This window comes from Arachis ipaensis, chromosome B04 (genome assembly GCF_000816755.2).
Source record: "Arachis ipaensis cultivar K30076 chromosome B04, Araip1.1, whole genome shotgun sequence".
In the NCBI taxonomy this organism is placed as follows: Eukaryota; Viridiplantae; Streptophyta; class Magnoliopsida; order Fabales; family Fabaceae; genus Arachis; species Arachis ipaensis.
In genome coordinates, this window is record NC_029788.2 from 1,938,604 (window position 1) to 1,954,568 (window position 15,965).

At 31.3% G+C, this 15,965-nt stretch overlaps 1 protein-coding gene across 11 annotated transcripts; it reads right to left on the reverse strand.

The window, feature by feature from the left end:
• Nucleotides 1,856-10,701, reverse strand: LOC107638280 (putative methyltransferase At1g22800). Of its 11 annotated transcripts, none has more exons than XM_021120391.1 (13): nt 9,972-10,701; nt 8,418-8,997; nt 7,701-8,003; nt 7,526-7,612; nt 7,352-7,430; nt 6,664-6,805; nt 6,466-6,535; nt 5,306-5,370; nt 5,146-5,224; nt 4,568-4,655; nt 3,806-3,870; nt 3,619-3,708; nt 1,856-2,145 (listed from the first exon to the last, which is right to left on the reverse strand). In XM_021120391.1, the coding sequence occupies exons 3-13, from the start codon at nt 7,851-7,853 to the stop codon at nt 2,032-2,034; spliced, it is 1,032 nt and encodes a 343-aa protein (XP_020976050.1). In that variant the 5' UTR covers nt 7,854-8,003; nt 8,418-8,997; nt 9,972-10,701; the 3' UTR covers nt 1,856-2,031. The 11 variants fall into 11 exon arrangements, with proteins under 11 accessions (XP_020976050.1, XP_020976051.1, XP_020976046.1 ...); XM_021120392.1 differs by having other exon boundaries at nt 7,701-8,009; XM_021120387.1 differs by having other exon boundaries at nt 7,701-8,077.

Below are 15,965 nucleotides of genomic sequence, written 5' to 3' on the forward strand. Positions count from 1 at the left end.
ATAGAATTAGTCAATATAGAATGTAAAGGGAGTTGTTGTTTTGACCAAAAGTTAGGCACCATCATTCTCTTTATGCCCCTCCACCAGCATGATCAATGGCATATATAGACTCTGAAAAAAAAATTGTTTAATTTCTTTTCTCCCATCCATTGTTCAATTATACTAAACATATGGTCTCTAACAAATTTTTCTTGTATCATCTATGTTATTTAATAAACATATTAACATTTTCATTTCAGTCTTTTTGACGTAAAGATTAATTTGTCTATGAAATAAAATTTGGAAATTGATATAATAATAATAAAGAATTGATTTTTTTTTAAATTTTTAGTAGATTGAAATTTTTTTTACTTTTTAAGAAACTAATATACAGAATTTGTGCAAAATCTTGAACAAGGACATTTTTATAGATAATGACTTATTTAATTTATTTATGTAAAGAACCCTCGTATTAGTTTTTCAAGAGATACAAATACACTTTTGAAACTCATATAATGAAAAATAAATAAAAAATAATAGAAGTTACCATTTATGAAAAAGTGAGGATAGGACCCTATACATTATTCTAAAAATTAGTATATATATATATATATATATATATGTATGTATGTATGTATGTATGTATGTATGTATGTATGTATGCAGGGACGAATCTATGTTCTTTGTTGTGGGGCAAGCGTCCCACTACAATTTAAAATTTTTTTTAGTAGTTTATGATAATAATAGTTATTTGTCCAAATTAAATTATTGAATTTGATCCCACAATAATTTTTTATTCAACTTTTGGTACTTAATAGTTGATTTAAGCATTACATATTAAATGTTCATTAGAATGATCAATTCTCAATTTAAATGAGATTGGTGTTCTTTTTTAGAAATCAACTCGAAAGAGTATTATTTATCTTCTTTTGAAATTAGCTTTAGTTTTTTTCGTAGCAACTGCATTAATTGAAAGAACTTTTTCAACTATGAATATCAGTAAGAATTGACTTCTAATTGTATGAGAAGTAAATTTTTAAATAATTGTTGAGTGATATATATAAAAAGAGAGATATTTCGATTGTATTGTTAAGAAAAAGATTACTCAATTTTTTTAAAATATGAAACCTAAAAATTAGAATTCTAAATTATATGTTATTATTTAAATTACTATTTTAATATTTTAATTTGTAAATTAGATATTTTAAAGATTAGTCATATTTTACAATAACAAAATATAATTATAATAATAATTATGTTATATGTACATAAAAAAAATTATCTGTATAAAATATATATTAAAATATAAAATATATATTAAAAATGAGTTAAACAATACATATATTTATATATAAATATATAATAATTAATAATTAATTTTTATGTACACATAATATTATTATGTTATATATATTTTGCTCTCACTATCAAAATTTTTTCGATTCGATATTGTTTGTATGTATGTAATAGTAATTAGGATAAAAAGACTATTTTAGTTACCAAAGTAAAGAACTTACCAGTATAACCAATCTCGCATTGATTATATTATATATTATATACGTAAGTTATTTTCGAATTATAATATAAATTAAAACTAACAAAGTGGATTGATAGGCTAATTTAGTGACTAAAAAAGGCTGGATTAATTCACTGGAAACTAATAAACTATGAACGCTTATTTAGTTCAGTTTCATAATTTAAAAAATTAAGTATTTTGGTTATTATGTAGCTCCCTATATATCACTTCAATAATTTTTAGAGCTATATATCGCACTTTTTTAGTTAGATAAAAAAAAAAAGACAACAAAAAACAAAACCAAAAAAAAATTACCATTCTATTCTATGGATCAGGAGTCGCATGTGCATGAAGAAGCCATGTTTGAATGATGAGTATTTATAATGTCACTTAAAAGTTAAAATCAAAGTAGATGATCCATTTCGTAATGTGGCCATGATCCATACAATGTCACACTTCATGCCTCATCATTTGGAATAATAAAATAATCTATTCCCCTTTATTTCACTGTATGACAATGGTATACACGCACATACTCAACTATGGTTTCCAAATTGCTTCTGAATATCCTTAAAAGATATAGTGGCTGATCCCCTTGTTTTTGCTTTCTGTTGAGAAGGATGTTCCTTCCACCCCGTCATGTAAATCACCTACAAAATCACAATAGTAGAAACAAAATTGTTGTTAGTTGTTATGAATGCAAGAGGACAATGAGGTAAAATAACAAATGAGTGGCAAGTGATGCATGTGTGTGTTAGAAATGAGGAGCAAGTGGCTGATAGTGAAAACAAAGCCACAAGATTCTCAAGGTGGCCAATTCCAACTTCCATCATTGGAAACTATGACTCCTCTCAAGTTTTCCTTTGAGTAAAGTGACAAATAAACCCTTGAAGATTTACATTTCGGACAGATTAGTCTCTAAAAAAAAAAGTACCAATGTCCTCTAAGATAACAAAGTGGACAAGTTAGTTCAAATTAAGACCTTCTACCCTAATCATAAGGACTAATTTGAAGATAATGTGTCATACATTTGCTATCCTGGAGGACTTTATTAATATTTTTTGGTTTAATTACTCTACTGGTCCCTATAGTTTCGCAAAATTTTCAATTAGGTCCCTATATTTTTTTTTCTTTTAATTGAGTCATTACACCAAATTTTTTTTTTAATTGAGTCCCTACACTTTTTTTTCCTTTTATTTAGGTTCCTGTACCAATTTTTTTTTTAATTGGGTCCCTATAAAATTAAGCCAATTACTACTAAGAGGAACTTAATTGAAAAAAAAAATTGGTGCAGAAACCCAATTAAAAAGAAAAAAAGTATAGAGACCTAATTGAAAATTTCACGAAACTATAGAGACCAACAGAGTAATTAAACCATATTTTTTTTAAGGTGAGATGTTGCTCTTGATGGTGCTAGTTAGAGCTTCTTTTTTCTGTTTCAGTCAGTGTTTAGCTCCGACAAATACCTTTTACACACACCACCAATACTCCTCACACATACTCCTATTATACTTTCCATATCTCAATACCTAGTTCATTTCAGTTTTGATTTTATGTAGTTGGCACTGAACATCTATCACATCGGTTGATGTTTCAGTATTTCTCTCTTGGGTGCTCCATTTGGAGCTTTCATTCTGTAAATTCTGAATTGATAGCAAGGTAAGAAAGTCTTAAGCCAGATTGATTGGACTCCTACAGCAAATGGATACAGAAAACAATGAGCATTGTTGCTCGAATTGAAGCGTCCGTCGAAACACTAATCCAATATCAACACTCTTCAGATTCATCTCTTATTTGCCGACATTTAGGTATTGGAGGAAATCAGAATTGGCATCAGAATGGGACTAGCAGTGCACATCAATCTCCCCAATAGAGAAGAGTCATACCACATAGAATTCCACTAAATCTTTCAACACATCTATTTTCTATATAATTCAACGATTTCAGGCTTCCATCACAAAGAAGGATAATATATGTATTAAAGAAAACTTGGATGGAACTCAAAAGCTTTGAAACTCTCTCCTTACTGCTTGACCATCAGAGTCTGGAAACAACACACTAATTCGAGTTTTGATAGACACTAATGATTTTGTTAAGCTCAAATCGCATTTCTATTTGATTACCTGGAAGGTTGCAGGTACTGTGCCATCTTCTTCAGCAAACATTGAATCATAAATAGCTGCAGTTGCTAAGGCAGTGTCCCTCTTTAAGATCTGTTTCAATCAGCATCCCAAGGTTCAAAATTTGTTGAGTATATTTAATTTAAATACACTAAATAATCATTGTTGTGAAAGGAAAGGAAAGCGTTACAGTATTCATTTGAAAAAGAGAGTTTGTTTCACCCATTGCTCGTAAATGTTCTATAAGCTCCAAGGCTGCACCAGAGAAACAAAAGCCACCAATGCAAAAAATCAATTGCAGAAGGTACAAGTTTATGGAAGCAAGCAATATACTAAACAACTCATTATAAACTAACAATGATTAGAATAGATCAAATAAATGAGAAGATTCTGTTCTATAGCTTTTAGTTATTAGCATCACGAACATCAACTATTCACTTTCCTCAAATCATCATTCTCAGTTGCAAGAAAAGATTGTTGGCTCCTGGTGTGTTACTGTATATTCTGGTAAATTAACTAATTGGGATAACTCAATGACATCGACCTAGATGGTTTAAAAAACTAGTACAACATCCACTGGTGCTATTTGTTGGGGAAATAACCTAATTCAAAGTAAACAAAATGGTGCATACTTGACAAGTAAAGGAATCGACGAAGAAAGACCATAGACAACCATTAAAAAGGGATTACATTTTAAGGGCTCATATGTGGATATGGACTTTCAGAAAAATAATTAAAAACCCATGCAGTGACTTATCCAGAGCAACACAAAATATTGGTAATATGGCCATGTATAGCTGAAAATTATGCATAACAGAAGATAAGGGAAATATTAAATTGGAGTTCAATGATATGGTATGCGATAAAAGTCACGAATGTTCATATGCCAGCAAGTAGCTTCTTGTTTCGTCATCAATGAAAATTGCAATTTCAAACTGGGAAGAGCTCTCACCACTTTCATATTTAACTGTATATTCATCAACATCAACACCAGGAAGGGTGAAACCCGCCCTTGTCAAAAGATTTCCAGCATCTCGAACCTAAAATTGGAGCACAAAAAGTCTTGTCAGTTCCAGCTTTACTCTATGCTTTTTGGGTGCTTTTTTTCTCTCTCTCTTTTTCCTCTTTTTCTCCGCCAGGGAGAAAAAGGAGGTGGGGGGCAGGGAATGATACAACTCTACATCACAGGCATCAATGTCAGAACTAGCCACCTTAACCAACAGATCTTAGAATGGTATGCAAGACAAGACTAATGTATGCGAGAAGTGATAAACAAACAAAATTCCTTATTACCAACACCAACAATGATTAAGAATTAATTTAATCAAAATCAACAATACAATNNNATGATTAAGAATTAATTTCAAATAAAACCATCAACATTATTGGAATAGTGGTACCTGACAAGAATTAGCACCAAAGAAACACAATCTATTCAGAAGAAATACCATTGCATAGTTGCCATCGTTCAAAATAAAGCAGATCTTAAGTACAAAATAAATACTATAACAGTTTGGTAATAACACATGCCTGAGCCAATGGTGATACTCTGGGACTGATCCCTCCTTCACGCTCCATTTGTGCTACAGTACAAGCTATTCTTAGTTCCCTGGTGATAGAAAAAGTATCACAAAAATGCTCCAACATATTGGCTTGCCAAAGAACTTTCTAGAAATTAAATAACAGTCACTTTAAGGTTTCTCCACCAAGAATAGCTGCTAAAAATAGGCCATCAGGTTTCAGCGCCAATCTAGACTGCAAAAGATAAAAATGTACATCAGAATAACAATAAAGGATTTTAAAACCGACAATTTAGAATTTAGATAAGCAAAAGTTGATAAGCACATGCAAGTTTTCAGCGTACTGCTTATAGAATTATGATCAAGTTATCATCCAAATAACACGACTGTAGAAAGCCCTTTACATTACAGCTAATGAGGATTCCCTTTTGTCATGTTTTCTCTTCTCTCCCACAATTTCTTTCTTTTCTCTCCCCCTACTCTCCTATCTCTTATGTCTCTCACCCTCAAACCTTTTAGAATTGCAGAATGGGGGTTGCGGTAGCTACAACTATTTGCCATATGCTTCTCTGTCACATTTATGAAGCAACATAGTAAGGAGGATGCATGATTTCTCAAACTGTAGAAAGCCTTCCCTTCCATATTAATTGTTCTATGTAACATATTGTATTCTTTTCATTCTTATATTCCCAATCTTTGGCAAATGTTCAATAATTTAAATAAATAAATATGCATGAACATATAAGAGGTGAAATTGATTAATAGTCACAGGCCTCTAACCATGTTTCCTTCAAATAGAATTGAAATTGACTCATGAAGAAAAGATAAGAAACATAGCCTTTTATCAAAGTCTGGGTCTAGCCGAGTGATTAGTGTGGATACTAGAGTTTAGACAATGAGGAAACAGATAGAGAAATATGGCTTACAATAAGCCTGTTTACTCATTTTGTTACTTATTTTATTTGTTTAAAAGGATCTCTTATTCTCCCTTCATCTTGTATCGTTCATCCATTCTTTTATCCCAAAAAAAAAAACAAAAACAAAAACAAAAACAAAAAAAAACAAAAACAAAAAACAAAAAAAACAAAAAACAAAAAACAAAGCACCTATTTACTCAGAATCATCATAATACAATCTGTAACTTCTATATATTGGAGTTATTCTATCACCTACCCAAGAAACCCTCAGAGGTATAAAACCCAAAAATAATTGTTGCTTTGATGTTTCAGAGAACTCTTTCAGGGACAACACTAGAAAATTTTAACCTCATCCTCATTATAAACTGAGCTAATAATCACGTTAATCACAACAATTGAATTAGAGCATGTACCTGTATCATTGCTCCTGGCAGATCATTTGTCCAGTGTAGTCCCAAGCAGCTAATAACCAAATCCACAGAGCTGCAAAGAATATACAACGAATCAAAAAGAAAATTTAGAAGTTAATCAATATCAAGTGAACAATCACAACATAAATATCACGTGAAAAGTTAGAGTTACATGAGAGTAAATCTGACTCCATGTGGCACCTTTCTTTGATTGGCAAAAATTCTTCATCAGCAACCACATACAATGTCTCAATGTTATCATTGTTAGAGGCATCCTCAGCATTTTTACACAGCTGTACCATTTCATAGGATGCATCCATAACAATAAGCTTTTCTATGGTACCTGAGATCAATCATGTATCATTGCACTGCGTTATAGCATTGTCCATATACTAGCCAGTTAAAAGTTGGCAAATATAATTTTACAAGTAGGAAATAGGGCCGTGTTTGTTTACCCTGAGACAGGAACACAGAGACACAAAATTGTGTTTAGCAGATGAGATATGGATAGAGATATTGTGCCTAAAGATACTGAATTAGTGTATTTTGTGTCCTTTCTGACAGGAAAGACACAAAAACACTATAAAGAGACGCAACTTATTTTTCATTTTTCTTTCATTGTTTTTGTTAATTTTTCATAATTATATTTTTTATTATTATATTTTTCTTCCCAAATTTTTTGAATGGAAAAAATGAGAATAAATTAGATATTTATAATTTGTTCTAGTTTATCATCAAACAAAATACAAGAACACTAATTTTTGTGTCTCTGTCTTTTGTGTCTTGTTTTCAGTGTCTTGTCTTTTCCTTTTCAGAACCAAACGCAGTCTAGGGGACACATGACCGTGTCATACGATGGATGAACGATGTGCTTGATGAATGCACTTACGCTGGGTGTAGAGCGAGCGGGTGACTGGTAGCAAGGAGCCTCCCAAACACAATGCAGTAGGGAAGGTCTTCTTACAATCCTGAAAAAATAAAATAAAATAAATAAAATTGGGGAAAGAAGCCATCTGTATTGTATGATAGAGATGGAAAAGTCATTAGTAGTTGGCTCCTATACTTGCAAGCGATCGAGGAGATTATGAGCAACAGTATTAAGGAAAGGGTCGTCAGAATTTGAGGGCATCAACCACGCAGCTCGGTCTCGCTGCACCAATCAACCAGATCAAAAAGCATTTGAAATAATTTGAGTATGGAATTACTTCTATTAATAAAAAGGGGGAGGGTGACAAGACCTGTTTACGCTTGAGTTGGCGGTCAAAGATCTTGACCCTGGAGCTCGAAGTTGAAGTATCAGTGCAGAAAGAAGCAGCAGCAAATGGATGTCTAATCCTACTTGTACACGCTGAAGCTGAGCGCAACATGTAGGAAGCCAAATGCCTTGTCATTTTGAGTGAGCTTCTTCTTTGTAGTATGGAACCTAGTCTCTTGGGGCACTCTCTTATTTCACTTAATACTAATATTATGCCACTTCTTTTATAAACAGTGGCAGCGCGGCAAGGGCAGATAGGGGTGTCAAACAAGCGTGAAGCACTAGTCTGAACCTTTGCAAAAACAAATTCTAACTTGGGGAGGATTCCAGTTAAAATTCCAAACAAACAAACAAATGTACCTAAATGTGATACCTCATTTTAATTAGTCAAATTTACAATTCATACTTAAGAACTTGACAGTTAGCATATGTATAATTCACAATCAGAACACACCAATCATGTATACCTCAACAAAACAGAGGGTATTAGGCAATATTAGAAATCTTGGAATCATCATCATCAAGGAGCCACCAAATGAAATTGATTTGCTTTTACAGTGAGATCAGAACTAAGTTATATAACTAGCAATTCCTTGTTATTTCCATGATGGAAGTTCAACATTCCAAAATCTAACATAAGATCAAACCTTAACATTCTCTATTCAAAGAAAGATGATTCACATAATAAGCACAACATTACCGATCAAATGCTCACTACACTACCAGAAGCTTTGGGTCAGCCCAGTATGTAATTCGCCATCTCTCCTCGCAGCAGCTTCAACGCTTTTGTTCTTCCCTCTTTAAGAGGTGATTTAAATGTTAATACTTAATAGTTAGAACTAGAAGCTTTTATTCCTTCAGATGCGGTCACTAGGATTGTAGCTTTGCAACTTGTAACTAAGGTTCTGAAAACTGGACCGATCATTAAACCGCTCTAGTTATTGGTTCACTGGTTCATTGGTTCAACTGGTTCAACAGTAGTTCAACCGGAAAAACCATTTTATAATAAACACCTGATTCTATAAAAATTCAATGAATAAAGCAACTGGTTCTAAACACTCTTTTACTGCATTTTTTTACTTCAAAAGGGGATCATAAACAACTAGTTCTATGAATAAACAAACTACAATGATATGCAATGCCAAAAATAGGCCAATGATGAAATAATAAAAAGTTTCTCTCTTCAATTCTATGTTCAAGCTTGTAGCAGACTAGAATCAACAGAGTAATACCGTTGAAATAGTCTTCCTTCTTAATTCTTATATACCTCAAAGAATTTCCTACAAGATGAAAATTGAACACAACACACAGCCTTAAAACAAAAACAAAACAACACTCAGAAATCAATCACCTCTTCCAAACACAGCCTTAAAACAAAACAGAACAACATTCAGAGTATGAGCATTGATCACAAAAAATTGATTTTTGAAACAAAACAAAAACAGCAGAACAACATTCAGAGTTTGAGCATTGATCACAAAAAATTGATTTCTGAAACAAAACAAACACAGCAAAACCAGCAGAACAGCATTCAGAGTTTGAGCATTGATCACAAAAAATTGATTTCCGAAACAAAACAAACAATCAACAAAACAATGAAAACAATGAAAACATGAAGCATATAATAAATCAATGATCACCAATATCCAGCAATAATCTCAAAGACAACAATAGATACACAACAACAATTTAGCAAATAAACAAGAACAAGACCTAAATAGAAAATCCAACAAATTAAATCGCAGCAACCTAACAATTTAGCAAATTAAAACAACTGCAGCCCAACAATTTAGCAAATTATCAACTTAACAAGTTCAAGAACAGAAAATCACAACAAAAACAAAAATAAATAATTAAAAATAACAAAAGAACAACAGAACAACAACACAAGAACAATTAGCAAATTAACAAGTTCACAATAACAGTTAAAATTTACCAGAAGAACACTAATGCAAGTGGAATCATCATGCTAATATGTTTTCTGCAAAGATGCTATTTGTGCAGCTAAAATTTCCTAACAATTATTCTAATTTCACATGCAATCAACTTACTAAGTTTCTAAAAGCTAGAAATTATAAAACCAACCAGAAATATGGTTAAAGCATTTCATCAAACATGTTGAGTGCCGTAAAATTAAAACGAAATAAGAGAATTCAAAGCTTAATATCAATGTGATAGAGAAGAGAATATAACTATTGTCTACTTTAATTCAGTCTATGAAAAAATCCAAACCACTACCAAATCAAATAGTTACTTGTTGTAATAGAAATCAGAAGTTGCAGAGTTTGAAGCAGAGTATTGGTGTTGTGTGAGTCTATTGTCTGGTGGCGGATTTAGGGAACTCACGACGGCGACAAAAGGGAGCAGTTCGACGGCTAGGTGGAGCGCGCGGGTTGGTCGCAGAGTTTGAAGCAGAGCAACGTGGCTTCCAGACGAACGCGAATGCGAACTCGAACGGTGAACGGCGAGGGAACGCGAACGGTGAACGCCGAGCGAACGTGAACGGCGAAGAATGCGAACGAAGACGACGGCTGAACGAAAATGCGAACGTGAACGGCAAACAAACGGCGGCGGAAGCGCGGCTGAGCAGACAAAGACGACGGACGCCGAGCTCGAGGAAGCAGCTGCGATCGGTGACAGCGAACAGGGGTTGAAGACTTGGAGCCCGAGGGAAGCTAGATAGACGGACGGACGGCGAACTTTGAGTGCGACCGACGGCGGCAGTATGCCACTCCTTGCGGCGGTGGTGTAGGCTTACAGTGCTAGGTGTTTTTTGGCTGAGTTTCTGTGATTTCCTTCGGAACGAAAGAAAGAAAGGGAAAAAGAAACGGAGGAGCTTCCGTTTTTGTGTAAACCGGCCGGGTTCTAATTCGGTCCGACGGGCAGGTTCCCGGCCGCTTCAACAGTTTTTCACCGATTTTTTATCAACGGTTTTACATATCTAACCGAACCGTTAATGTTGTCGGTTCGTAGTTGGACCGGTCCGACCGGTAATTCAATCCGGTTTTCGAAACTATAGTCTATAATGTAGTAAGTTGTAACCCTTCCCTTTTTTGGTCAGAGACCCGGGCCACCAACCTAGCCCAGACTCAAAACACAAGCCATATGTCCGAACCCGACCCGAATTTCAAACCTACATTTCCCCCTCCCTTGAGCGTGAGACTGAATCGTGCCTTCCTTGCAGCTGGCCAGCTGCTCCCTTGGCAAATTGGCTAGATGATCGGAAACATCCCGTGTGGCAATAAAAATTTTAGAAAAATTTTCAAGTGTACTGCCATATCACTGTATTATAATTAAGATCAACGGTTAAAAATTACTGATACACCGATATGACGGTACACTTAAAAATCTTTTAAAAATAGCGGTCATTTGAATCAAATTGGACTAGATTAAAAAATAAAATTAGACTAATTCAAAAATAAAATCAAATCTATGTAATTTAGATCATAATAAATTATAGGATAAAGTATTTATTATTTTAGTTAAATTTGGGCCAAATTTTACTTTAATCTCTAACGTTTTAAATATTTTATTTTAGTCTTAAAAAATTTTAAACAAGATTTAATGTGATCTTACTGTTAAAATTGACACTAATAGTTAACAGAATGAGTAACATAGACGTTAATAACGTTACTAGTTAAGTCATATCTTCTTCCATGTGTTAAAAAATATAACCGAAATTTTCTTATAATACTTTTTCTCCTCAATTTTCTTTTTGTAGAAAACTCCAAATTCTAACAATCAATCATCAATACTTCAGAATTAAAGGAAAAACTTTTATATCATTAATCGTTGGTGGATCGAATTTTACTTATATACTAAAATCGAATGCTATTGACTCTTGAATATGCAAATTGTTTATGTTAAATTTAATAGTGGGATAACGTTGGATTTGCTTAATATTTTTTTGGGATTGAAATAGAACATTTGAAAGTTTTTGGAACTAAAATAGGACGTTAAAAATGTTATAGACCAAATTAAAATTTGACCCAAACTTTCAGGATCAAAATAATATTTTACCATAAATTATATCATTTTATATTTTAAATCGATACAAATTATACTACAAATATCATATCTCGTTTATACTGACAACGAGATATTTTTTGAGTTAAGTCTCAAAGTGCTCCTGAAATTGCACTCGAGACTTGAAATGGTCCCTGAAATTAATAGTTACTCAATTTTGTCCTCGAAGTTACATTCCAAGACTCATAGTAGTCCCTTAGATAGTTCCATCCATCACTGATTATCGAAAAATTGAAGTGGACTGATTCCTGTCATGCTGGCACACCAACAGCTTGCTGACATGGCATATGAAATTTTTTTGTTTACAATGTGGTTTTTTTCTCTTTTAAATTCCTACTTTTTTTGTACTCCACGTATTTTGGTTTGCAAACAATATATAAGACATAAATTTATAAAGACTACACTTACATACTAAAGACATAATTTATGTCTCTTTAAAATGGTAAGACGTAGATTTTTAAAGGTAGACACAGATTATACTATTTTTTTAGACAATTTTATCTTTATTAAATTTATAAAATTTCTAACACTACCCTCCTTCCTACTTCATTTTCTCTCGCTTGATCCTTCTCAGTAAGTTTCAAATCCTCCATCTCCTCACTTCTATTTTTTTCTTCTTCTTCATCTTGATCTATTCCTCTTCTAAAATAGCTAAATCTTTTTTTTTTTCTTTCTCCTCTTCATTTTCATCTATTCTTCTTTTCTTCTTCTTTTTTGATTATTCCTCTGCCTCTTCTACTTCTTGTTGCATCTGCCTACGTTTATATCTAAATCTGCCATTGTTGTTACTCTCTATCGCATCTACCATCGTTTCTAATACTATCAACTTTTAAATTTACCATTTTTTATTTAAGAGTTTTATCAATTTTGTTATCTTCGAGCTTGAAATTATAACAATAGTTACTAGCCTTGCTAGTGGATCTTTGAACTGAAGATGGAAGGAAGACTTTAGTATTGTTGGAGTTAAATGGATTGAATTGTTTGCTGAGGGAGTATTCTTTGTTTTTTCAAAAAACAAATTGTATATTTAATTTATTTTAAAAGTAAAGGTGGTTGTTTAGACAGTGACAGATAAAAAGTAGTAATGATAATAGTGGTATAATAATATTTATTGATAAACACAATATTTATATTTTATGAAGATTTCATTTATTATTGGGTCTTGTATTTACTTATCAAACAAATTAAAAAATTATATTTATCATTATGTCTATAGTTTTAATATTTATATATTTGTGTTTATGTCTCAAACTATACATAAATATAGCCTAATGTATAGATATACATTTTTTATTTAGAAAAAAAAAACACAAATAAATATTCAACTATTTGAAGCAATTTCCCTAAAGTATATCGAAAATTCAACAAAGGGCCTAAAGATAATACCTTTTCTAGTAACAATTATTCAATAACTAAAAGAGGAATGTTAGGGAGCAATAACTTTTGTGATTTGTAGTCATCAAATAGTTATTAATGATGATTTTAATGGTGTGAAATTTTATTCAATGATTCATTTTTCTTTATTAGTTACATGCTGGTCAAAATTTAACAAAGTGGGTGGCCCTAAACTTTTCCTAACTAAAATTCAAAGAAAGAAAGAATGTGATGTCACTCTAACTAACTACGTGTCCGTGATAAGCAGTGTGTTATGCTTAGTTGTTTCTAGTGTAAAAGATCTCACACAAATGGCAACTGGATAGGCTTTTACATTGTCTCTTCCTTACTTGGAAAGGGGTTTGGTACGGATAAGCTTTTAATTGAACTTCAAATTTTGCAACAGGGATGGGTTGGATGCATGAATGAGTTAAAAAAAAAATTATTAAGCGGTGCTCGTCACTCGTCAGTACGAGTAAGGCTAAGTCACCATCTCTACGCTGGGAACAAAGAAAAGGTGTCTCCCATCACTACTAAAGTACTAATAACATAAATATATATAAAAATGGAGAAAGAAAAAAACTAAAACAACCATCCAAATTTATTATTTCTGTCGTTATTTTTAGGGTAATTCACATGAATAAACCAACATTCATCTAATATTATGTATATCATCTAAAATAAAAAATATAACGTGAATCATTTCAATCACATTTCTATACAAATCAAAATAGATAGACTAGATTTAGTTCTCTATATAAATCGAAACAGTCTAGTTCAATTTATACATATTTGCATGTTGTGATAGTAAATTTAATCAGTCTGTTTTAATTTATACATGCATGCATGTTGTCCTGGTAAATCTAATCAGTCTATTTAGATTTACTAAGATAGTATGCATGCATGCATAAATCGAAACAGTCTAATTAGATTTACGTTTCGATTTCCAATTTATAATTTGAGAAAAATAATTAACATATTATATCAACAAAATTATCATTATTTATGAAATTAAGTATAAAAATTATTTTCTTAAAATATTGATACAGTCTATCTCTACTGTTATTTGAAACTATCTATTTTAAATAGTTTAGTACAAATAAATATGAAAAAGTCATTAATTTAAAATTTAAAATATAGATAAGATATAATTTAATTAAAATTGATCTAAATAATAACAAAATATATCAATTTTTATTTTTTAAATTGGTCTAAATTAAATTATTAATATTATTTTCTTATGTTCAAAAATTATATTTTTATATTTATAACTTCATATATCTCGTTTACAATATAAACAAGATAACTATGAATTTATCTTGTTATGTGTATTTTTTTAAAATTCTATTATCTCGTTTGCAAACGAGATAATGGCAAATAAAATCGTATCTTATCTCGTTTACCGTATAAACGAGATATAAGCAATCTTAATTTGTTTACACAGTAAATAGAATATGTAAAAAAAAAAAAAATTGATAAATATGCTACAAATTACCTATATTCATAAATAAAATATTTATTTAAAATCCTAATGTATGTGTATATATAGTGTATCAATATTTTAAAGAAATAATTTTTATACTTAATTTCATAAATTATGATAATTTTATTGATATAATATGTTAATTATTTTTCTCAAATTACAAATTGAAAATCGAAACGTAAATCTAATCAGACTGTTTCGATTTATGCATGCATGCATACTATCCTAGTAAATCTAAACAGACTGATTAGATTTATTAGGGCAACATGCATGTATGTATAAATCGAAACAGCATGATTAGATTTACTATGACAACATGCAAATATGTATAAATCGAACCCGACTGTTTCGATTTATATAGAGAGCTAAATCTAATCTATATGTTTCGATTTACATAGAGATGTGATTGGGATGATTCACGTTACGTTTTTTATTTTAGGTGATATACATAATATTGAATGAATGTTGGTTTATTTATGTAAATTACCCTTATTTTTAATTATTAGTTTAAATTTTTTAGATTAATAATTTTAGTATTTTTTTTTTTAAATATTTCTTTTGTGAAAAATGTAAACAGAGAGAACATGAATCTCTTTGGTTTGTGTTATATTGATATGGGTAAAGTCTTTTTTTCCCCTAAATATTATGATATCAAAATTTCGCCCACGCTATATATTCATACACGCAATACTTAAGAATTTCTATTTAGGATCATTCTTCTAAATTTTAAACTCAAATGTAGCATATAAGAAACACTATAATTTGTCGCTTTAACTAAAGTCTCAGTTGCAATAAAGTATTATTTTTGTTGTTAGTATTTTAATTAATTCTAATTTTGTTCCTAACATTTAAGTTTTATTTTTTTCAAATATTTTATTTTATTTTATTTCTGTTTTTTAGTCAAAATTAAAATTTTTTTTCTAAAAATACCATTTTTTCTCTAGAATAACCTTCTTATTTCTTTTATTCTTTTTCTATTTTTACTCTCAACTCACTACAATCACTACTAAATGACTATAATATACTACAAAAAAACGTTGAATACCATCGAAATTACTGTCGGATTTAGCGTAAGGTTTTGCGTCGGATACATAGATTGGATTTTCCAAAATATTTACCGTCAGATTTTATATTCCGACACTAAATCCAACGATGATTAGTGGCGTGAAATATGATTTTGTTGCCGCCAACTTTATTGTCGGATTTTGCCGACAGTAAATCACTTTAGTGAAACACTGCGTTAGACCAATTTACCGTCAGACTATTCCGACGGTAAATTCAATGGTAAGATTGATTTAAAATTAAACACAAACCCTTCCTCCTTCATTTGTCCGAATTCTCTCTCTCTCTCTCTCTCTCTCTCTC